General features: G+C 45.1%; 1 protein-coding gene across 1 annotated transcript; it reads left to right on the forward strand.

Annotated features, from left to right (window-relative positions):
- Positions 1 to 9,528: 9,528 nt before the first annotated feature.
- On the forward strand, positions 9,529 to 11,173 carry LOC135098178 (zinc finger BED domain-containing protein 5-like). The gene is made up of 2 exons (XM_064000428.1): positions 9,529 to 9,881; positions 10,305 to 11,173. Exons 1-2 carry the CDS (start codon positions 9,689 to 9,691, stop codon positions 11,156 to 11,158), a joined length of 1,047 nt encoding a protein of 348 aa, XP_063856498.1. The 5' UTR covers positions 9,529 to 9,688; the 3' UTR covers positions 11,159 to 11,173.
- Positions 11,174 to 25,774: the final 14,601 nt, after the last annotated feature.

Genomic DNA, 25,774 nt, shown 5'->3' on the forward strand with positions numbered 1-25,774 from the left:
GTAAAATAACTAGTCAGTGAGGAAATGTGGCAGCGTGAAATTCATCATTTGTCGTCTGCTGGTGAATAAAAGTCTCGCTCACATAAAACACCGGAAGACGTGATGAAGCAGAGGCTTGATGAGGAAGAAGACCCCAAGAACACAAAGAAAGGACAAGGAAAACTCAAAGCTAAAACAAAGAGAAAAGACCAACGAAAAAGGATGGAAAGAGAAAAAGGGCAGATGGCAAAGAAAGACACAATGAAAACTTCTGCTCTCATCTGGATATTTTTCACAAAAAGTTCGCCTTGTCTATACCTGTCCTCGGGGGCCTTCGTCAGTGTGTGTGTGTGTGTGTGTGTTCGCACATGCTTTACTAGAGGACACAAGAGGGGAGGAGTTTGGTGAGTGGAGGGGCGTGGCTGGATAGGATGTGGTGGGAGGGAGAGAAAAGGTGGAGTGAGACAGAGGGCTTGTTGGATGCTGAGAGAGAGAGAGAGAGAGAGAGAGAGAGAGAGAGAGAGAGAGAGAGAGAGAGAGAGAGAGAGAGAGAGAGAGAGAGAGAGAGAGAGAGAGAGAGAGAGAGAGAGAGAGAGAGTGTGTGTGTGTGTGTGTGTGTGTGTGTGTGTGTGTGTGTGTGTGTGTGTGTGTCTGATGGTAGCCTCGAAATGGAAGGAGAGTGGTGGGAAGGGGCCACCGGTGACATGATCAGGAGGGTGGTCACGGCGGTAGCAGGAAGGAAGGAACACAGTGAAGCAACACCACCGCGAGTTCCCTGGGAGAGTACAGGGCAACGCGAGGCGAGGCGAGGCGAGGCGAGTGAGGTAATGGGAGTAAATTTCATAGTGGAAATCACCTGAGCGGCTTCCAGGAATACTGAATGTGCGGGCGTCTCCTGCCAGCCGTGAAAATATGCTGCGTGTGCATGGTTGAGAGTATTAAAATATGCTTAAGCTTGCGCGCACACACACGCACACACACACACACACGTGAAGGATAACAGTTTATGTACATCATTTTTATATTCTTCGTTTTATCCTCTCTATAAAAACTTTCTTATTATTCTTATTAATACTATTATCAATGTTGTTGTTGTTATTATTATTATTATTATTATTATTATTATTATTATTATTATTATTATTATTATTACTATTATTATTATTGATATAGACTCCAGCAGTGTCCTCGATAAGGAAACATGGATATGGAAAATCAACAAAAGTATAAAAATAGAATAAGATAAGGAAACACAAAGAAAATAAATAAGACAGGTAATAAAAAGAGGATAAACTTTGCCTTAAATTTATCGATGGAAACTTCAGAAAAAAGACTCATCAGGAAGTTCCTCGCACGCTTTACTTGCATTGGAGATAAGCACAGGAAATAATTGTCTAATTGAAGAATAAAAGCGTCTAATTCATAAATCATAACGTGTTCGGCGAAGCAAGTCGAGGTGAACCGGTAATGCGCTGTGATGAGGGTGTTCGTTATTATTGGCAACCTTGTCAGTGAACCCACCATTAGCCGCTGATGAACATGAAAATTAAGCTTATGCAGTAAAACTTCAAAAGAACGTCTATGAGTTTTAGACGAGATGGAGCAGCCGCCATTCAAACAGAAGTACATTGTTCAAGAAGTGCACAGTGAAAGAAAAAAAAAGTAGATCTCCATTTCAAGCCTTGTGAAGAATTGAAGCAGCAATTCTAATACGCCTACGATCTCCTTAAATCTACAAGGAGCTTACAGTTTCCCCAAACAAACAAATTACGAGTTAAATGTTGTTTTTTTTTACTGTTAATTATCATATCAGGATGAGAGGAGAACTGGGAGTCTGTCTGCTTATGTCAGTCACGTAGGAGTTTAATACAAAATAAAACACTACTCTTAACTTTATAGGAAAAAAAGATGTTCACGTTTTTTCTCTCCCTGTTCCTCCTCTCTCCCTTTCTCCCTCACTCACTGTCGTAACATGGGGTCTCCCGTGGCCATCCTCCCTACTACTTACTCCCTTGAGCTTCCTGGCCTATTAAGCTTGCCTTACATTACCCTCACCAGTCCATTTCTCCCCCAATCCCATTGCCATCAAGAACATCCCCCTCCTTTTACCTTTAACTTTTTTCACCCCTCTCATCTACTCGCTACCCTCCCTCCTGGGCCACCCTTTTATTCAGCTCTCATATTCACGTGGCAACCCACCACCATCAGGAGAAGCATCCACAAAACGGCCACATACCAACCCACTAACCCAGTACCGCGCCTCACCGCCGCTCCCCGCCCCATAGCAGCCCCGCAGCACGCGCCGTTAAGGGAGAGAGCACAGTGCGATGCGACGAAGCTCAGGTGCGTCACAATTAATGCTGGCACCGTTTGTGGAGGGAGTTACCTGTATGTAAGGATGAAGACCGGTGTAAAACGTAATGTCCTGCGGCTTTGTGCTCTGTAATTACTCCCAATCACAAAGAGCGGTTTTATATGCATTTTTTTTTTTCTTATTTTACTAACATGGGCGTCTTTGTTTCTTCCCTCCCTTATTATCAACTCCGTCCTCCAGGTCCTTTCCATTCCAGCTCCCTTCCGGCTCCGTTCCCTTCCTCTCAGCCTCCTACGCCTCCTCTTCCACCCCATCCTGTGCCTTGAATAATAATTTGTTCATTAATGCCTCAGTTTGTATAGTTTCATTTTTTTTTTTTTTCTATTCATAGTGACGTTCGCTTCTGGGGTTTTCAAAATATCCTGGGGATTAAATGACCAGACTCGTGCTTTTCTCTTTTGCTTCTTTTTTTTTCCTCTCTCTCTCTCCCTCTCTCTCTCTCTCTCTCTCTCTCTCTCTCTCTCTCTCTCTCTCTCTCTCTCTCTCTCTTTTTTTCAGCATGAGAATTGGTGCGAGCAGCAGTAACATAAACACTAACTTCAAGTGTTTGTGTTTCTCGCTGCAAAGGAAAAGTGCGGGGAATTGTGTCGATTATATTCCTTTATTTTCTTTCCTGGGCTCCTAAAAGTGCGAAGGGGGAGCTTGATTACTGGTATTTTTTTTTTTCCTATTCGGTACTTTCCGGGCAATAAGATGAACACACACAGACACAGACACACACAGACACACACACACACACACACACACACACACACACACACACACACACACACACACACACGCACACACAACGTACTATAGAAATTTAAATACACCCTAAAACTGTAACCACACGGAATAAGAGGAGGAGGAGGAGGAGGGAGGAGGAGGAGAGAAATCCACTCCACGAGGTCCATCTGGAGTGTCTGGAGTGTGCATTCCGAGGTGTACTGATACTGAGCGAGCTGGTGGAGGCCGATAACAAACACCGCAGCAGCACGTCACCAGAGGAAGGCGTCCACACGTGTGCTCTTCTGAGTCTGTCAGGAAAGTTGCGCTCACTTGTGCTTACCAATGTCTTATTCACGGTAAGGTTTTGAATCCGTCAGCAAGGAAGGAATGCGCTCTTATCGTCAAATGCAAGTCGTCTTTATTCTTATTACAAAACAGGAAAAAGTCTATTTTATCCAGATGTCTCGCAGGACTTCAATATGTGCTGCAGACGAACCTTTGCTCCAGTAATTCCTATGACTGTTAGCGCGGAGGAAATTAGTTTAAAGTTCATCCTGCGTCGAGATGAACAAATTGGCAGCACTAGGACGCGCGAGACAACGGGAAAGAGAAGCATAGCGGGGAACGACGACTTAGTGCATAACAAGCAATTTTCCTTCATCAAGACTCGCCGTGTGCTGAGTCACGCAAGCTGCTGTTCATGTTCTGCTGAGGCGTGTGTTCAATGTGTTCAGTGTGCTCAGCGTGGAGTGGCTGCCTGTCCCTGTCTGCCACGTCTTGCAGCACACACTCGTCCCTTTCCTCCTCCAGGCTGCCTCGCTCGTTCAGGATGGGCCGGGGCGCCAAGGTGACCTAACCCTCACCCGGCCCGTTACGTTTCCATGGCAGTTACAGGCGGGTGGCTGAGCGCCGAGACGAGTGTGTATGTACGGCTCCTGGACACGGGAGAAGTAACAGGACCCTCGAGAGCAATCCTGACATACTCGTGTTGCGGCTAGACATACTTGACGCCCCGATGGCAATGGTGGATACTGAACTGACTGATAAACAAAGTAACACTCAAGAATGGACACAAATAATAGGAGGTTGAGGAACTAGGCAGTATATGGTTGGGTTGTGTGGCAGGAACCTAACAGACCCTCGGGAGCTCAAGTTGCACAAAAGTTCCTCGCGTTTCCCTTGGCTTATTAGAATATCAGAGTTGGTCAGTGCGATGCCTCGTTTCATTAACCTTAATTTCGTCTTTGATCTCTTGAAATCTTCCACCTACGCATCTTGTTAACGAAGGAAGAGCCTTCATTCAGATTTGCTCAGACTCCTCACGTGTTTTATTCATATTTTTTTTTTACTCTGCTGTTCCATGACCTTTACTATCTGTACAGGTTTGGGTTATGTCGAATTATCCCTCAAACTCTCCAAACTTGACTTTCCTTCTTTACAATAACCAAACCTCAAGAAAAGAAAATCAGTGAGCCAACTTCACCGTTCCTGCCTGGCTCCCTCCCTCCCGCCCTCCCATCCTTCCTCCGTCCCTCTGTAACTTGGGACACAAATAAACTACGAAGAAGTTTAGGATTGTGAGCGAGACTTCGACAAGGAGGCAGGGAGGGAGGAAGGGAGGCAAGAGGCTCAGGGGTCGTCCTTAAGAGTGACACAATTCTAATTTCGGTGAGCTGACATGGCACGCTCCCTGTTTGACATGAAAAAAAAAAAAAAAAGAAGAGGAAAAGGAGGAGGGGAAGGGGGAGGGAGAGGAGGAGCAGGATGACAGGCGAAAGAAGTCCACGATTAGCGAGAAAGTGACAGATAACGCACGCCGTAACCCTGACATCTAGTCTTGCTCACTCTGACTTCCGTATCATTACTCGGCACACGCTGTCATTATCCACTTTCTCCAATGCAGAGAGAGAGAGAGAGAGAGAGAGAGAGAGAGAGAGAGAGAGAGAGAGAGAGAGAGAGAGAGAGAGAGAGGCGGCGTGTGGGCGGCAGAAGCCTCGTCGTTCAGAGTTCGCTTCCAAACTATCTGTAATGCTTTTTTCAAAACTTTACGGCGCGGCTTCGGCGTTCTAAACTCTCCCTAAGTTGTCGAAACACGCTGCTGTAAATTGTGGAGGCCTTGAAGAGTTATGCCGCCGCGGCCTCGCGTCCCAATAAAGAGACAAGAAATACTCCATGACCACTGACTGTTTTCAGCCTCTCTCTCACCGCCGCAATATTGCATATCTAGCTGTCTTCTACCGCTATTTTCATGCTAACTGCTCTTCTGATCTTGCTAATTGCATGCCTCCCCTCCTTCCGCGGCCTCGCTGTACAAGACTTTCTTCTTTCTCTCACCCCTATTCTGTCCACCTCTCTAACGCAAGAGGTAACCAGTATTCTCAATCATTCATCCTTTTCTCTGGTAAACTCTGGAACTCCCTGCCTGCTTCTGTATTTCCACCTTCCTACGACTTGAATTCCTTCAAGAGGGAGGTTTCAAGACACTTATTCATCAATTTTTTACCACTGCTTTGACCCCTTTATGGGACTGGCATTTCAGTAGGCATTTTTTTATTGGATTTTTGTTGCCCTTGGCCAGTGTCCTTCCTACATGAAAAAAAAAAAAAAACTTGTCACTCTCTTGGCGGCGAGGGCGTGCGCGTGGCAAAGCGCGTCCTCGCCTCGCCTCGCCTCGCACCGTTCACACTTGTCGCAAAAGTGGACACTGATTGCAATCTTACCTTGACCCACATTTCGTTACGTTTAGTGATATGTTACGCTCCTTTGGCGCGAGCAATATGATACGCCCCGACACCAGGAACACATTAATTACTGAAACAGATACGTTGTTTGATACACTAAAGAGAAAATTACGAGGGTTGACTTCCCTTTTATACCACCACTTGGATAGTTTATTTGTTAACACACGTTCGTGATTATTTTTTCCCTTTTTCCGTATAATATTTTGTTGTCCATGATCAATCTCGCTTACCTATAAGAATAATTACGCATATACCAACATTCATTCTGTTGACATTCTCTAGCACACGTTCTTGAGTCCTATACAAACAGAGCACGTTTCTTCCTGACACTGGAGGTAGCAAACAATACTGCTGGTGGGTTTGTGTTGCTCACAGATGGCACCACCTGAGTGTCTTGTTCCACCTCCCTGCCGCCTTCTGTGCCATTATACACACCACAGCTCATTACTTTACTTTCTCCCCGTCCCGCCGGCATGCTCCTCCAGCACCTCAGATGTCTGCTTTTATATTTACCAACCTGGGGGAGAGTCACCGAATAAGGAGCAGGATAATCTCACAGTGTGCTGCTACGCGAAGAAACAGACATATGAATGGAATTAGAAGGAAGGAATTAGACATGAGCGATTCAACATTTTTCGCGGGGTTCGTGGTGACTAGAAAAACAGCAGCAGCAGCAGCAGACGGTGACTCTCTTCTACAGCCTGCCGGTGAAGGCGCAAGACAGGTCTGGGTAACGCTTTCTCTATAAACGTACGAGATGTTTTTCCTGTCGTGCTATCTTAGTTCCCTTGACGAACGAGTTTGTACAGACTTCTTCACCCACGATCCTGAGGCGTGGGGTCCTGCATCTACTGGTCAACACTACTGAAAGTTACCCGTGTGGCATTGCATAATAATTAGCTTGCATGAAGAGTAGAATCAAGGAGACTGGAATCATATTTAGGTCACCAACTGTACCACGGATGATGTAACCTTGTAATATTTTCAATAGTAAGTTACTGAATTTTTTATTTTTTTTACTTTTTATTTATTTATTTATTTTATTTATTTATTTTTTTATTTATTTACTTTTATTTATTAATTTTTTTAAGAAATGGTAGACATCCGCTATATGGTGGTCCTCTTTCATGCCGTGATGGACCCCTTCAGTGGTGAGGTCCTACCGGTGAAAGATAATCGCATCGACCAACAGTATGAGCCATCCATTTCAAACCGAATAAATTCCACTGATATATATTTTACAGCCAGCCGGCTCTAAGGGAGGGCGGCGTGGGAGCAAAAGAATGATACAAACCAGAGCAGGTGTTTTGGTCGTGATATCTACAAAGATGTGGGTCGCAAATCTGGAAGATGAGTCGGTACAGTTATACAATATGCATGATTGTATTTGTAGCTGATCAATAACGTGTACTCTATTGTTTTACATGAGCAAGACACAAGAGCTGGAGCGATGGTGTGTAGAGCCACCTGTGTACGGGTGTTGTAACTCTTGTGTCCAGTAGTGGAGGTCCGCGATCAGTGGAGGACATAAGGAGGAAGAGGCTGTAAGGAATAAAAGAAATGGTTCGTGGATGACCCTATCCATTCCTGCAGCGGTGGAATCCTTACAGCTGGGGGACGTACTGAGCAAAAGGAGTGGGTGGGTCCATTATACTTGGTCAGTTAGAGGCAGCCATGATTTTGCCTGAAAAGTGAAGGCAGTGGGGGGACGAGGGAAGGTTGCCTGCGTCATCGTGGCAAGGACTGGCAATGACACTGCTCTGAACTAAGCCAAGGCAGAGAAAGATGTTAAGAAGCCAGTTCTCAGCGTGCCCGCTATCGATGTCACCTGGTATAGCTCTGTGTGCCAAGTCTGTGTCTGGGTCGTGGGGCTGGACAGTTTTACTTGATTACTGGTTAACGTTGTAGCCATTTTCAGCCTCTATTGCGACCGCCTCATTGACGGGGAAAGCCATCGCTGACTGGTGGCTTTAAAGGCTCCGTCAGAGGCTTGGGAATGGTACGGATGTCTGTACTTTCCCGAGTTTCTCTGTGCTGGGAACGAGGGGCGGAGAAGGATACAAAGCGACTGGACAAAGTGGTCACAGATTACTGCACGATATATAAGAGAGAGTAAACGACGAAAAATTACACAAAACCAGAGAAATCTTTCATATAAGAAACGAAGTCATTTATTTAAGTTTTAAATGCAACAATTCACACAAAACACTGCGTATGTATTCTTAGAATCAGTGCCGCCAATCAGCCGTGAGATCTATGAGGCTATCAATGGAAAGCAATGCACTTTGCAAGCTGAAAAGAACAGTAACCATGGAAGAAACGTTACACCATGAAAAGAGATGCAGCACTGAGGCAGCTTGAACAATAACTCAAGACGCGGCTTTACAATGCAACACACTACAAAAAATAGAACACATGCTTGTTAACCACACCTCTCTCTCTCTCTCTCTCTCTCTCTCTCTCTCTCTCTCTCTCTCTCTCTCTCTCTCTCTCCCATAGCGTTGGGGGTACAGTTAAAAGCAAAGACGGCAAGCGGCGCATCCCTCTTCATCTCCCTCACTTGATTAATGCTAATTGGACCTTAAACACGCGGCCAGGTGTACTCTGACCAAGAGATAAGCCCACTACTCCAAAAAATCCTCCCCACTCATTACCATCCTTCAGCCGCCTCGAATGCGCGCACATAGATCAGTGTGGGTGGACGTCGGTGGGCAGCGGGAAAGCTCCTAGAGGCTTGCTGCAGGAGGGCGGAAAGGAAGAGGGGAGCGGGGTGGTGGTGAGAAAGGAGTGCAGGCATGGTGAGTTTGGTTGGAAAATTGTGAAAAGAAAGAAAGGAATAAGGACAATTAAATTAAATATTAGTTAAGCACGAAAAAAAAAAATAAATAAATAAATAAGTACAAAGATGAAAAATAACGAAATCTGAAAAAAAAGAGCAAATATGGAAAAATGGAACAGCACTGCGGGTGAAGCTTGACAGTGATTCCACGCGTGATAATTCGCATTAATGGAAGGTGTTACACAATTCTGGTTAACACACGTCTGCTTGGAAAAAAAATACATATTCTCTCTCTCTCTCTCTCTCTCTCTCTCTCTCTCTCTCTCTCTCTCTCTCTCTCTCTCTCTCTCTCTCTCTCTCCTGCGTGGCCAGATAAGCTGTAGCCAGTATCACTTTACTAAGACACTTGTTACGCAGCCTGGAATGTTCAGGAGCTCATCACGAGGCAACACAACTAGCGAGGCAAGGAGAGAAGCAAGGACGGAGGGAGGGAGGGAAGGAGGGAGGGAGGGAGTTTGGTGTGTAGTACGTAGGCTGATGTACTATTCATGGCTAGACGCTCGGGGATTGTTCCTGCTGTTGTCGTGAAATTCTCCGCCACACCGCCAGCATGTTAGCTTCTGCCGCGACTCTCAGCTGTAGGAATCCCGCCTCACGTCGCGTCCAGGTATTCACCAGTGTAGTATTTTCGTTCTCTCCTTAGACCAGTGTTTCTCAACCTGTGCGCCGCGGCGCACTTGTGCGCCGCGGGGATCACATAGGTGCGCCGCGAGTACTCGGACACGTCCTGTACCCGTCCATCAGAGCTGCAGTCAGCTGGCATTCCTGAGTTGCCATATCACTTGTCTTATTTTACTTATTTACACGTTCATGTGAAAAATTTTAGATGTGTACAAACTGAGCATATGCATACCAGTTGGTTGTATACAAGATGGAATATATGATGTGATTTGCGTGAACCTTTAGTAACAATTAATATGGCAACATATAACGAGAACATTGGGTAGGCAGCTCCAGGGCCAGGACCAAGGGGTCTCAGTGCTACAGTTGACTCCCCGTAACGCGTAGTGCCGTACTGCATTCGTTGCTCAACGAGGCTTAAAAATGGAGAAATACCTCATAAAAAAGCGTAAATGTGCTGAAGAAAAAGAAGAAGAAGTTGCAGAGGACATTATTAAGTCAAAGCGTACATGTGTCGAAGGCACTGATGGTGACGTAACAGTAAAACCTGGTGAAAGTGAGACGTCTCGTCCAGGCCATATCGTGGAAAGTGAAGAAAATGAAGTGAGAGTTGAAAGTGAGTACAGCTGTGCGGGTCCGAGCAGAAAAAGTGATATGACGGGCTTGAGATCAGTTAAAACAATGACAGGTACCAGCAAAAGTAGCCGCAGCAAGTCATTTCGCATGTATAACGAGAGTTACCTTGGACTTGGATTCACTTGCTGTGATAGGGAAAATGGCCCTAAACCAAAATGTGTTGTTTGTGGCTTGGAGTTATCAAATGAATCTATGACTCCACAGAAAATGAAGAGACATTTATCAACTAAGCATCGTCACCTGACACAGAAACCTATAGATTACTTTAAGAGACTCTTGAAAGAAAACAAACAACAAAGTCTTGGGTTTGAGAAAAAAGTGAAGGTAGCAGAAAAGGCACAGAAAGCAAGCTATTTAGTAGCAGAACAAACAGTAAAACAAATGAAACCCCATTCAATTGCAGAATCCTATTTTCTTCCAGCTTGCTGTTCTGTAGTAAAAACTTTGTTTGGGGATGAGGCTGAAAAAGAAGTGAAAAAAATTCCTCTCTCAAACGATACGATTGGCAGACGAATCAAGGATATGTCATCTGACATTGAGAAAAGTGTGTGTGAACTGGTGAAAGATAAAATGTTTGCCTTACAAGCGGACGAATCAACAGATATTGGAGGGAAACCTCAGTTACTTGTGTTCATCCGTTTCATTGATGATAAGAAAATAACCGAGCAATTCTTGTGCTGCAAAGAACTAAGTCAAACAACAGGACAGGAAATATTTTCTACAGTGACAGAATATTTGGTAGAAATGGACTTAACATGGAAATTATGTGTAGGAATTTGCACAGATGGTTGTCCATCAATGGTGGGGTCAGTAAAGGGTTTTGTGTCTTTAGTGAAGAAGGAAAATCCATTTCTGATTACCACACATTGTTTCTTGCACCGTGAAGCTCTTGTTGCTAAAACACTTGGACAAGATTTAAAATTTGTTCTTGATAATGTCGTGAAAATGGTGAACTTTATTAAAAGTAGACCAAAGCAGTCAAGATTATTTTCCAGTCTTTGTGAAGAAATGGGATCTGCCCACGAAGGTCTTCTCCTCCACACGGAAGTTCGGTGGTTGTCAAGAGGCAGAGTGTTATCCCGTGTGCATGAACTAAGAGAGGAAATTCTTCTTTTCTTTGCTCTTGAAGAGAAAACAGAATTCTGCGAATTACTGGCTGACGAAATTTGGAATGCAAAATTATGTTATTTGGCAGATATATTTGAGCATTTGAACAAGGTGAATGTAAGTATGCAAGGGAGAAATGAAAATATGTGAACATGCACTGATAAAATGCAGTCAATGAAAGAAAAAATCAAGATTTGGAAAGACAGGTCAAGTGAAGGTAATATTGACATGTTTCAAAAGACTGCTGCAGCAAACAACACAGACATTGTTCCACTCATTACAGACCACCTTACAAGCCTAGAAAGGAGCATTGAAAAATACTTCCCAAATATATCTACTGAAAGTTATGATTGGCTGAGAAATCCATTCGTGCTCGATCCCTTACACAGGCCTCAACTTAGCACTCATGAAGAAGAGGAACTAATTGATATCCGAAATGACCGCACATTAAGACTGCAATATATGGAAATGTCATTAGAAAGCTTTTGGATTGAAATGGAAAAACAATACCCACATATTTCAAAAAAGGCCCAGAAAATACTCTTGCAGTTTTCGACCTCATATTTGTGTTAACTGGGATTTTCAGCACTAACAAATATAAAAACTAAGAAAAGATGTAACTTGCTCTCTGTTGAAGAGGAAATGAGAGTGTGTCTGTCAGCTGTCCCTCCCAACATAGAGAGGATATGTAAATCCAGGCAGGCACAGGTGTCTCATTGATAAGGTATGTATTTTTTTTAGTAATAGTTTATTTACAGTACACACTGTTTCCTGCTGTTTATTTGCACCTATTATTTCATCAATAATATTGTGTAACTGAGATATTATGGTTAACACACCGTCCGTGAAAGAGTAAAAGGTTAATTAATTATGAAATTAAAGAGATGGTGCGTCGCCAAATTAACAACATGTCTTTAGTGCGCCGCCAACCAACAAAGGTTGAGAAACACTGCCTTAGACCCACACACACACACACACACACACACACACACACATACATACATACATACATACACATGCAAAGAAAAAATAATGTCTCACTTATTTGATTCATGCGCTGATAATTCTAAATGTTTACCTCATTCCTAAGCAAATAGGAAACAGCGAGTACCATAATTAACGTAATTGGCTCCAAAATTCGTACCTATATTTGTATCGTGAGTATTATAACACCAATATGACCTCTTCAATTTTGTTGTTGTTGCTACTGTTGTTGCTGTTGTTTCTGTTCTGTGTGTGTGTGTGTGTGTGTGTGTGTGTGTGTGTGTGTGTGTGTGTGTGTGTGTGTGTGTGTGTGTGTGTGTGTGTGTGTTTCATAACAACAATTTGACATGCCAGGATGCAAAACGTTTCTCAATAATGAGCGTGTTCACATCCTTCTTCCCGCCACGGAAAAATAGAACAGCTAAGACGCCACGCAATGAGAGAGAGAGAGAGAGAGAGAGAGAGAGAGAGAGAGAGAGAGAGAGAGAGAGAGAGAGAGAGAGAGAGCACTTCTACGTTCTCATGTCGTCATGTTGCACAAGTTATTCAAGAGTGGCAGTCACTAATTCACCAGCACGACCTGTCAGTACACCGAGCACACGCTTCCTGGAAAATGATGCAAATCCTTCCCATGATACTACGTGTTTATGAAAAGCAATGCTTCTCATCAGCAGCAGCCCTGTGATTTCAGATTCATGGGGTGAGTTTGCATTAACTGCTTCTCCCGAGCGGACGTGTTTCCATTGCTTCATATCTAATTCAAGCAGTCTCCACCAATATGTTAACACTTTGCCTAATTTGTGGTTCATTACTTACATCGACCAACTGTCGCCACACAATGAAATGTTCCCGTCGTCAAATGCAAGGTTTGCATTACATTTCACATTATTCTAACCTTTAACAGAGGGAGAGAGAGAGAGAGAGAGAGAGAATGATGAAGTGAACAGCCTTGCCTTGGGCCTGTTCAACACTGGCTCGTGGCTGGCTGGCTGTGTTGTGTGATCCGTGTATGTGTAAGCGGGTCTGGCGCGATACGTTTCGCTTATGAACTGGTTTATAGACGTGCCTGTGCCTGCAGGAGGTCCACGCCACACGCCGTGTTCGTTTGTATATGAAACTGCAATGGTTTAGTTTTTACGAGTACATCAAAGAGCCGCGCGTCTCATTAAGTGTTTTTACAGCGGACCGCTTGCGAGGGAGGATTGCTTGTTTACAGCAAGTAATTTAATTAAAGATTCATGTTATACCTTCACTGTTTTAATTAAATCATGGTCATAAGAGTTGAGGGTAATGAGCAGCATGCACGTGGCTCTTTGTGTGACGCTCGGTGAGACATGCAACACTGTCTGTCTGTCGGTCTGTCTGTCTGTCGATAGTGGGAGTTAACACGATACTTGGGAACACTGCGCCGCTACTCAAGCAGTCAAAGCCAAAGTGAAACACGGGATTCATTGTCCGAAGCACCAACGACACGAGATGGCAACCCAAACGCACCCAAACACACACACACACACACACACACATGTGGTAATAATGGCTCTCCCGCCCGCCACATCCCAGGAAAAGTTTGTTAGCAGTTAATAGGCAGCAATTTTCCTTATGTAAAGTCGTCTTGGTCTCGTTCGGAGCAAATCACCATCATCGCAGTAGTTTGTAGTTTATTTTTTCATCCAACACTCTCTGACTTCCCCACACGTCATATTGGTAATTCTCTCCTTCCCCACCATTCTCTCTCTCTCTCTCTCTCTCTCTGCCGGCAACCACAACGTGCACACCTTCCCTCTTCACTTCACCTCAGACTCTGTTGACTCTGATACCTAGCGTGCTTATTTTCCCATTGGTTTGTACCGGAACTCCGCCAGTCTCTACACACCACAGATGACAACTCTGCTAACGCCTATCAGCCTCCAGTGATCCCTCGTTACAAACTTTTCTGGACCCTGACCGGAGGAGGCAATGACTGCTGCGGCCTGACTTAAAGAAGTGTTCTGTCTGCCTGCCTGGTCGTGAATAGGCTACTGAGCTGCCCACAAGGTATCCTTACAGACCTCAGATCTTGCCGTATTGCTCGAACTTAAACCAAGTACTGCTAGTTAATTCAGACGGGTCGCAATTACTATGGACTCGTGGAAGACCAAAGCTCTTCCGCTCGAATCAAAGTCTTAACGAAGACGATGAAACACCTCCACCGAACCCAAGTGAAGGCGAGCAGGCGGAGTGGCGGGCAGGAGTGGTGAATCAGTGGCTTCTTACCTTGACCTCCGTGAACACAGGTGACGGCACACTTACCTGCAAAGAAAACGGATTATCAGCATGGTTGTTATATTCTACCTGAGTACAGCCTTAATGTATATATGTATTTTTTTTTATGTGTGCGTATTTATTGCATTGAGTGTCGAGCTGATGTTAAGGCAGCTTTGACCTAAATAAAGCGTAGAAATTGCACTGAAAGGAATATGAAAAGTACAAAGTTAAACTACGCAAGGTATCAAATAAAAATCAAGGAACGTCTGTCCGCCATCTTCCTTTCCAACATCACATCCACCGTATCAAGAAATAGCATTATAAAAGCCATACTATAACTTTTTTCCTCCTGTCAAATAAAGTCGCTATTTTCTATTTCAGTGGAGAGCCTGTGAGTTGCAAACACCACAACTTCACGGCGCCCTTTTTCCCCTCGCCTGGCTGGTTGCCTTGCATCTCTCCGACACTCCAGTTCGTGACTCAGCCACCATAAGATGGAGAGAATTAATTACAGTTGTCAGCTAAAGCAAATGGTACGCTCACACACTCACCCATTCGCGCACCACAGCCACCAATCCACACTCACACTAAAGCAACCGATGCCACGCAGGGCACAGGGTATCAGGAAAAGCCCTCCCTGTTGCACTGCCGGACTTCACCGTTGGTGGCAGCGTCATCCCCCTATTCTCTCAGTACAGTTACCTCGGAGCTCCAGTCAAGATCTCAGCAGTCCTCCCTGCCCGGCGTCAGCCCCATCCCATCATTAGTGACCTATTGGATCGTCTCCAGCGACGACTTCATCCTCTTCAGTGGCTCACCAACAACTCCTCCGGCATCTGCATTTTTGTGACCAGTACTATCTATGTCACTTTCATTCGCTCTGTTGTTGATTATCTCTCCCCTGCCTTGATTCAACTTCCTCGGGCTGCTTTAGAGCCTCTGCAAATTTTTCAGAATAGAGCGATGAGAATCATTGTTGGATGCCCCGTGACCACCAGGATTGTAAACATGCAGCGTGAATTGAGGCTCCCGCCCTTAGTTGATAGAATATATTCAAATGTTACTTGCCTCACAGTCAAGTGTCTTCACTTTCCACTTCTCTCGCCACACTACACGCAGCTGATCAGGACCTCTCTTGGCCCCACTCCACCAGTCCCTCCTATTCTGCCCACTGGTCGCCGACTTATTGTGTCTGTTTCCTCTCTGCTCGGGAGCCTTAATTTGCAAGTTTCTGCCGCTGCCGTGTCCCCAGGCCCACCCCCGTGGATGCTACCAGCGCCTGAGGTGAGCTTTACCCCTACAACCAAGTCAGATCCGCCTCCTCTCCAGCTGCAGCTGGCCTTGGAACACGTGGCGACAGTGACGTCCTCCATCACAGCTCATCGCCTCTACACTGACGGGTCTCTCCAGTCGGATGGAGCGGCTGGTGGTGCGGTTTTCTCACCTGACTTGGAACCACCTCCAGGTGGCTGGGTCGGCCGTCGGCTCGGAAACCACTCCAGCTCAACGTTGTGTGAGCTCTATGCTATCCTGAATGCTGTTAGCCTCGTGTGTCAGAGGGGAGTGAATGCAGTTGTTATTTGTGACTCAAAGGCCCTTCAGTCCCTTTCTGCTACCCGTCCCACCCACCTAATAGTAGTTCAACAGATTCTTTCCTTTTTAGCATTAATGACTGCTCGCAATGTGTGTGTCAAGTTTATATTGGTAATATATCATGTTGGTTTACGTCACAATGCTACAGCTGACCGCCTAGCGAAGGATGCCTGCCGCCTACCTCCGCATGGTGATGGTCGTCCTCTCTCCCTGCCATGTCACCTCTCCAACGCTCCCCGCCGCTCTCCTACCTATGCGGCGTCGCAAGGATACTGACAGGCCCCACAGTATCACCATCAACATGGTCATGGTCAACATGATCACCATCATATCATGGTCTGCCGCCACAAGTACACGTACCGTTGCCGGGGTCTTACGGTTCGGTGGCACAACATTGTCTCGGCGCGTCTGCGGTTGGGCTACCGCCCGCCGTGGCAGATTGCCGGGGTACAGGGCGAGCCTCCCTTCACAGAGTGTCGCTTGTGCCGCACACCGCTTGCCAACACCATCGAGCACTACTGCCTGGTGTGCCCCACTGTTCGGCACCTCCTAACCCAAGGTTTGCCGCTGGATGCTGTCTGTCGTCATATTCTGGTGCCCGATTATCTCGATGAGATTCTCGTGCGTTACCCTCGATTTAGTGGCTTTTCCTGATGCCCTGTGCCCTGCGTGGCATCGGTTGCTTTTGTGTGAGTGTGGATTGGTGGGTGGGGTGCACGAATGGTGAGTGTGTGAGCGTACCATTTGCTTTAGCTTGCAACAGTAATTAAGTTTCTCTATCTTATGATGTCTGACGTTATTTGCGAAATAAATTAATCAAATCAAATCACCTCTCTCTCTCTCTCTCTCTCTCTCTCTCTCTCTCTCTGACGACAGTGTGTGTGTGTGTGTGTGTGTGTGTGTGTGTGTGTTGTGTGTGTGTGTGTGTGTGTGTGTGTGTGTGTGACATTCACTGTGGCAGAGGGAGTGCTAGAAACCGGAAGGTGAAATTTACGCCTTTGTTTTCTGGCGATGATTCGAGGAAGAAGATTGAATAAATTAGTAAAGGCTCATTGAATCAATAGGCGGCACGTGTACATAAAGACGCACTTAATCTGCATACATAGGTACATTCAATACAGTCTAGATTTATATAATTATGTATTATGACAAAGACCACGGCGGCGTTGACTAGGAAGTGCTCCATCACCACGGCCAGGAGCAGCACGCCGCCCCTTGTCCGTAATTCTCCAGTCTGGCAAAACATTGCCAAAACTTTCCCTCTTTCCAGCCCAAGCTTAGACGGGTTCAGTGTGTGTGTGTGTGTGTGTGTGGATAGCTATGATTTTTGTCCCTTACGTAGTTTTCATCCTCCATTTGTCTTTCATGAACGCAACATTCTAGTCATTTGTTAATAAGAACATCTTGCTTCTTCATATTTATTACGTTGCCTTAGGGGGAAAAAAACGCTATCAGACTCACTTCTGATTCCTTCCCCGCTACAATTTCTCCATTGTCCATAATTCTTTTCAGTGCACACACACACACACACACACACACACACACACACACACACACACACACACACACACACACACACACACTGGCGGCAATAATAAATCTCACAAAGGATCTCGCAGCTTCTCCGCCAATGGGGCCAAGGAGCACCAGCTTTCCTCTCCAATAGCCATGCCACCTCCTCCTCCTCCTCCTCCTCGTTCATTAATCACTCCCCTTTTCTTCTCGATTTCATTCTCAATCACCCCATCGCACCAATGTCTCGCCTCATCCTCTCTCTCTTACTTTCATTTCAATCCCGTTTTTCCCTCTCCCCCGCCATCTCTCCTTTTCTCAGCACAACTCTTGTCCTTCATGAAGTGTTTCGAGAGGCCAAACAAAAGCTGAAGCTCTGGATTTTCTCTCGAAGCAAAGAATTAATGTCCAACTAAATCACTGCCTCAGACGAGACGAATGAAGGGCTGACTTTTTTTTTTTTTTCCAAGGAAGCGAGTGAAATGAACAGCCTCGTCCTTATCGCTTAACATCGGAAGGAAAAAATAACGTAAATAAAACGAAAAAAATAAAAAAATAAATAAATAAAAAAATGAGGAAAAGAATATTGCCAAACTTGGTAGCAAACAAAAATGTTAAACAGAGAATATAATTTCTTTTCCCTTTAGAATTAATTTCCCTTCTATATGCAAGTCACCATCTCCTTCGCCGAGTTGTATTTACCCTCTTTGTGGTGTAATCTTTCAGGAAATTGTAAGTCTCGTGAAGAGTAACTGGATGTGAAATTGTTCAGCAGACGACTTGTGAAAGAGAGGAGCGGGAGGGAAAGTGCACAGCCTTCAGGAAGATGAAGATGTGAAGTGAGATGATGAGGACAGGAAGGCGCAGGTCTGGCCGAGGAGGAATGAGGGAAAACAATAATAAGTGTAAGCTAAGACAACAACAACAACAACAACAACAACAATAATAATGATAATAATAATAATAATAATAATAATAATAATAATAATAATAATAATAGAAATGGGAGTAATTACGAAAACCAGTCAAAATCACATTAACGCTACAAAACAAAAAGAAAAAAAAAAGGATCACCTGAAGATCCGCCACCCCACAGGGATCACCTGAAGATCCGCCACCCCAGATTGTCTCACCTGAAGATCCGCCACCCCAGACTCTCTCACTTGCTTAGGTTAGGTTAGGTTAGGTTAGGTTAGGTTAGCCTAACCTAACCTAACCTAACAACATGAACGCATTAAAAAACCGAGTGGATATAAAAAAATGCAGAAAAAAGTTTACTTCATTAAAAGTATGGGATCACCTGAAGATCCGCCACCCCAGATTGTCTCACCTGATCTGCCACCCCGAGTGCGGCTGGGGTGGCGGATCTTCAGGTGATCCGAAAAAAAATTACTTCATTTTGCCTTCAGTATCCCATTTCGCTCTGTATGACAAAAACAAGGAGGAAGAAAAAAAAAAAGACGCAGAAGAGAAGAAAAAAGAAACCTGATCGTTTTAACTTTGAAGACAACAAAAACCTGTTCAGTAAAAAGTAGCAAGTTTCCGATCAAGCTTCACTAGGATCAGAAACTTTCTGAAAAGAACAGACGAGCAATTTGGTTCACGAAAAGGGAGAGATTTACGCCGTTATTTGGCTCTTAAGGATCACAGCTGTGTGTGTGTGTGTGTGTGTGTGTGTGTGTGTGTGAGAGAGAGAGAGAGAGAGAGAGAGAGAGAGAGAGAGAGAGAGAGAGAGCATTACTGTCTGTTTTCTCATCCTCATTCTTTCTTTTATCCTGTTCTCTCCTCTTCTCCCCAGCCACTCTCTCTCTCTCTCTCTCTCTCTCTCTCTCTCTCTCTCTCTCTCTCTCTCTCTCTCTCTCCCAATGATGACATAACGTCGTCTCCCCTACTCCACCGGACGAGGCGGGCGCCTCATGGCAACCCAACGGCAAGACAGGCGAGGCCACACAGCTACGAGCACACATCCATCTCTTGGCGTAATGGCGGCCACTCATCTGAGGCACTGTACCTTTGTCTCTTCCGCGAAGCAAGATGGCCGGCGTGTGACCCCGGATGGCGAAGATAAGCCGCGACCACTTCCGTTCATCACGACGTCGACAACACACACACACACACACGAACCACACAACACTCGACTGCTGCTGCTCCTTCCCCGGTGATACCGACTTGTGATTGGTTCCCGTGCCGTCCAGCCTCTCTCTCTCTTAGTGTTCCACAGCTCCGTCATCTTCCTGTCACCATTACGTGCTGATAACTACGCAATATATATTTTTCTAGCAAGAACTGAACGTGTTATATAAGCGTGAACACTTTTTACAATGCCAAGCCTCACAGCGGCAGAGTCTGGCATTAAGGGCTCGCTGGTGTGCGAGACTTCACGAGGCTCCGAACCAGTCGCCTCGAGCAATGAGCAACAGGCAGTGTTGTAATGCCATCTGGCGGCGTGCGGTGTCTTCCTGATCCAGACTGTGTGTGTGGGGACAAGGACTGCACGAGAAGAGGCGCTCACGGGCTGGAAAATAACCCAGTGTGCTCCTCATTAAATAATACTGTGACCAGCAACCATGACTGTACTGCGCGCAAGAGAGAGGGAGTGGGAGGGATGAAGCAGGGAGAGGGAACAGTGGAGAAGGGAGAGGGAGAGGGAGGAGTGGAAGGAGAGGGAGAGGAAGGGGTGGAGGGAGAGGGAGAGGGAGACAGTAACGGAAGGAGTGGGAGAGGTCCTATTTTTCCGTGGTGAGAGGATAAGACGTGAGTGGAGGAGGGCGCTACTGAGGAGCTGGGAGGAAGAGGAAGGGAAGGGGAGCCATAACACCTTAATGGTTTAGGAAGGGACGACCTGAAATATGTATAAGAAGATCCAAGTGATGAAAGAGAAGCCAATATAATGAGTAGTTGAGAGGAAGGTTACCACGTAGATTATTCAGGAAAGAGTGTTAAGAGGAACAAGAGTGCAGGTGAAGAAGATCAGGGCAAGAGTTTTTATTAGGATTAAAGGAGACTAACAGGGAGGTGAAAGTGACACACTGAGAAAAAAATTGACTACAGAAGTGATTATCAATGCAAGGAGAGCAAAGTGCGGTATGATGTAGTCACTGGTTGAAAGGGAATAGGAGCGAGTTAAAAGGGACAACAATTACAAAGTGGTGAGCGGAACAGGAATTAGAAGGAAGAGAGACGGAGAAAACCCAGAAGAGGATAAAACAAAAGAGAGAGAGAGAAAAAAAAAAAAACAGGGAGACAGAGAGGAAATGTAAACCTGCAGAGGAGTGACGAGGCGCTGAGGTGAAGGTCCCCGAACAGAGGCCAAGGCGGTAGTAAAAAATGACAGCATAAGTGTCTTGAAGCAGTTCAAGTCATAACAAGTGGAAATACAGAAGCAGGCAGGGAGTTCCAGAGTTTACCAGACAAAGGGATGAATGACTGAGAATACTGGTTAACTCTTGCATTAGAAAGGTGGACAGAATAGGGGTGAGAGAAAGAAGAAAGTCTTGTGCAGCGAGGCCGCGGGAGGAGGGGAGGCATGTAGTTAGCAAGATCAGAAGAGAAGGAGTTGATAAGACGAAAAGCTTTTAATTCCATCCTGTCTTAAGAGCGGTTACTGAGGGTTACTGAAAAGATGAGGGAAGAGGATGGGGAGTGAATGGGAGCCTGCAGAGGAGTGTCGAGGGTTACTGGGAGGTTAAGGGAAGAAAAGGATGGGGAGTGAATGGGAGCCTGCAGAGGAGTGACGAGGGTTACTAGGAGGTTAAGAGAAGAGGATGGGGAGTGAATGGGAGCCTGCAAAAGAGTGACGAGGGTTACTGGGAGGTTAAGGGAAGAGGATGGGGAGTGATCGCCCTCCAAGGAAACTTGTCTTCCCTTCATCCTCACGAGCCGCCATTCAGCAGTGTGTCACCCATCACAGGTAGAGAGAGAGAGAGAGAGAGAGAGAGAGAGAGAGAGAGAGAGAGAGAGAGAGAGAGAGAGAGAACCAAAGGGAGGTTCCCGAACTGTAAACGCGATATAAAAAAAGCTAATTCGATGTAGTGGAGGATGGGGAGGACTGGGAGGGAAGGATGAGGTGGTGGTGGTGGTAGTGGTGGTGGTGGCGGTGGTGGTGATATGCCTGCTTTATAGTGTCGGGCTGTTCATACATAACACTTCATGCAATAATGCTTTCTACTGAAAAGTATAAGAGCCAAGACCGCAGTGCTCTTCAAACACATTCCATTTCATTATTTTGTTACTTGAGACAGACCAAATGCTGCACATTATGGAATTACTGACAACACTATCGATGCCAAATACCTGACAAAAGAAATGCCAGGCGAGCAAGGCGCACGGCGGCACACAGGGCCTGGCCTCGCGTGCCGCTCACACTGCTGCCCACGAGGCGCTTGATGAAATTCCCGCGACCACTGGGCGAGGCGCGCAAAGTGGCCCACGAATTGAATGTCCAAGCAGCGCCAGCTTGCTGTGTGTGTGTGTGTGTGTGTGTGTGTGTGTGTGTGTGTGGTTAAATAATAATGTTTTGGCGCGCCTCCACACGGAGTTCTCGGATCGTGAGAGAAAGGCGTGCATCATTTATGTCTCAACAATGAAGTACTGTTTGTTTGTTTGTGAGCCGCTTCCCTTGGAAACTCTCCTACTGACCATAGGCTTATTTTCACCTCTGACACATCTAGCTTTTCCAAAATATACCTGTAATTCAACGCCATTCACTGTCTCTACAGCACTTAAACATGTTCTCCTCCACCACAAGAATCAGCTTTTAGCAACCCATCATAAAAGAAAGGAAAGTTAAGTATTCCATCTCACACTCAGCGGCTTTCCGTCTTCACAACAAAACACAAGGCAGGGCCAGGCGTCCCCCGCCGCCCTGCCAGCCTGCGCCTGTAGGTGCGCCTCCTCCGCCCTTACTTCATGAATGCTTCGCTACTCCAGTGCATTGTTATCATCACCACACCACCATACCACACCACCACACCACACAATCACTTGCGCCCCCTTCATTCCTCCTTCCTTTTTTCTCATCCTCTCATATTCGTCATTTTCTTCTTTTCGTCCTCCTCCTCCTCCTCCTCATCCTCCTCTACACACTACTACTACTACTACTACTACTACTACTACTACTACCACCATCACTTCACCGTTACTTCCCTTCATTCCTTCTTCCTTCTTCCTCCTCCCCCTCTATTCCTCCTTTTTTCCTCTTCCCACTGCAACAATCTATGCATTTCACACTTGGAAATACATTGAAATGGCCGGAAAACCCTGGAAAATGAGGGAAATGTTGACAAAGAGAGACAGACTGGTAGGAGGGAAGGTCTCGGTCTGGGTCCTGATTGTGTTGGTGGTAGTGGGAGACGCTCTGAACGGGACTGCACCTATATTTATGTAACATAATTCATTTTGAAAATCGTGAGAAGAAAGAAGACGCCCAGACTGGAATCCACTACAAATTCTGACTCGTCGTTTACTTTAACTAATACCCAAAATATAAAAAGATTACCGAACTCAGTAATAATAACGAAATATCCAAAAAACAATCTGTATTTTTTTACGAACGGTGCTACAAAAACATTATAATATCTAGAAACAAAACGCAGCCAGACTAGATCCTATTATATATTCTGAATCCCCCCAAAAATGTCCTTTTTAGACAAATAAAGAAAACACGAATTGCTCGTCGTATAAAGAAAATAATTTTTAATTTTTAGCAACGGATGTATGTTAAATTTGAAAATACGCATCGCTACACTAGATTTTATTGAATATTATTACTTGGTACATGTTTCTTATATTTGTTAAGTCTTAAATCCAATACCAATACAATCCTAGGCGTGCTAATTAAGAAAAAAAAATATAAAAATATATAAAATGACGAACCGGTTTATTTTCGACAAACAAAAACATATCTAGACTGGATTTTATTATGTGTCATTCCTTGTTATAGTTTCCTAATAATAAATCAAATATCAAAACCATGCTAACTCCATCAGTAGAAAGGAAAGAATAATGATACCGCGCCGATTTTTTTTTCTTTTTTTTTTCCTCCTTTCCTCAGTACCTCTTCCCTTTTCTAACCCGCATACTCTTCCTCTACCCTTCACCTTTCTTCCCTTTCCTAGTACTATATACCCCAAGTTTAAAAAACACCTGGAAACTCCTGCAAATCCTGAAATTTACGCTAAATATTGACGGGGAGAGAGTGTTACCATAGCAGAGACGGGACTGGGCTGAGCTCGGCGGGGCTTGGCAGGGCTGGGCGCCTAGGATACTGTGGTGTGTGTGTGTGTGTGTGTGTGTGTAAATATCTAACTTCCCTGCGTGTGTGTGTGTGAGGCAAAAAAACGGAACTATTGGTTGGATGGTTCATTACTCTTAGGTCATAGTTAACGTTACATCGACGTCACGAAAGAACGCTGACACTGGACGGCGATTATCCACTCAGAGATACAGCAAAGGGAAACGTTTTCTTCACTTTTCTTCACTGGAGACGACACCTGCATCTTTCCTTCCTCGTAAACACTTGATGATGCTGAGTGTTGGAGAGTATGAGGTCAGGTACCTTAATTAGTGGAATCTGTCTGCGTATCAGCTTCACGTGAGGGATTGGAAGGTTTTTTATTCGCTGTTTGTCTCAATGTTTAACTCTGCGTCTTGTTACCTGACTGACACTTTTAGGATTTGACATTTTTAGTTTTTTTTTTTTTTTCATCAGTCTCCGTTGTCCTTGGCCAGAGCAGCAATTACATGAAAAAAAAAATAAAATAAGAGTAAAAGGAAATCTTGAGAACGTGGATGATATTAAGCTTTAGCGAACACGAAATCACATCTCACACAACAAAATACAAATTTGGAGCTAAAGGTTCATTATTGGCTAAGCACCTCACTCTGTAGCTGCGCGTGTCCGTCCCGGCAAGCACGTGGGCGATATTGAACGTTACAAAGCATGAAATCAAAGGCTCTTAATTGCTGAGTTCCATCTAGGTATTCATTTCACGTCACGGACTCAAGGGTCATGGCTCCAGATCTCTTACGTTGTAACTGCACGGTTCCTTTCATGTAATGTAGAGTATGAATTCAGATAATCTCTGTTGAAATGCATCTGTGTATTTATTCCACGTTAGGGACTATAAAATTAACTATGAAATGTCAAACGAGATCCATTTAGTTGATATTTAGTTAATAAACACCCCGTCTACGTATTAATCAGAAGAAAACTGTGCTAAACAAGCATATCACTAGTGGCGATGCTAGCGCTATTGATGGTGGTAGTGGTGGTGGTGGTGGTGGTGGTGACGGTGATGGATCCATGTTATCTCGTGAACTAACCAGTGAAGTCATACAGCGGTGGTGGTGGTGGTGGTGGGGGTGACGGATCCATGTTATCTCGTGAACCAACCAGTAAAGTCATACAGCGGTGGTGGTGGTGGTGATGGCGGTGACGGATACATGTTATCTCGTGAACCAACCAGTGAAGTCATACAGCGGCCCAGTTAGCGGGCAATAATGCTATTACTCACCCAACCAATTACGACTAAGGCTGGGACAAAGTTGAAGCCGTTCCCTCTACCCCGCGTTCCCAGCACAGGCGCCGCTACCTGCTGACGGAGATTCCTGTGTGGGGCGCAAATACTTGACAGCTTTTGTGCATTTCATTTGATTCATTTAGTGGAGAGAGAGAGAGAGAGAGAGTTAAGATTAAAACAAAAGAAAGAGCACAAGAAAATAAGGGGAAGCTGCAAGAAGCCATCAGGCCTACACGTGGCGGTCCCTATATGAAACAAACCTACCTATTTATACCTATCCAAGGTACTCAAGATTCAAGGATAGAAAGCACTTAGACTAACACTGACACACAGCACCTTTGATACTGCAGGTATTAGCCAGGTTACATAACATCACAATAGATAACTAAAGACTCTGAGTTGATAATTACGAAGTCTAACAATAATGCACCGCGGCTTTAATAGTGGAGTTACTAGTTACTATGTTAGGTTAGATCAAGTCAAGACAACCGAAGACTGAGGGTTAAGAAGTGGTAAGCCTAATTCTGATAGTTCCGCAGCTCTAACCTTGAGCGAGACAGGCTTGGTGAAGCATTAAGCGGCGCAGCGAGCGATGATCTCCTTTACGAGGGAATAAAACCATCAGGCGGGACGTTTAGTGAAAACCTTCATTCCGTAAACAGTAACTCGGCGGCTGGCTGTCGGATCAAGGCGGAGGAGTCAACCTCTCGCTGTGACTGTTGTGTTCAGGCTTCACAGGGATGTGTTAAGATGTAATGGATATATTTAACGTATCTCTGTAATGAATATGTTTAGAGCATCCCTGTAGTAGTAGTAGTAGTAGTAGTAGTAGTAGTAGTTAATAGTAGTAGTAGAAAAAAAAAAAAAGGAGGAGGAGGAGCAAGACTCATTGTCTGATAGAGGCTTCAACAAA

Source organism: Scylla paramamosain, unplaced genomic scaffold (genome assembly GCF_035594125.1).
Source record: "Scylla paramamosain isolate STU-SP2022 unplaced genomic scaffold, ASM3559412v1 Contig49, whole genome shotgun sequence".
NCBI lineage: Eukaryota > Metazoa > Arthropoda > Malacostraca > Decapoda > Portunidae > Scylla > Scylla paramamosain.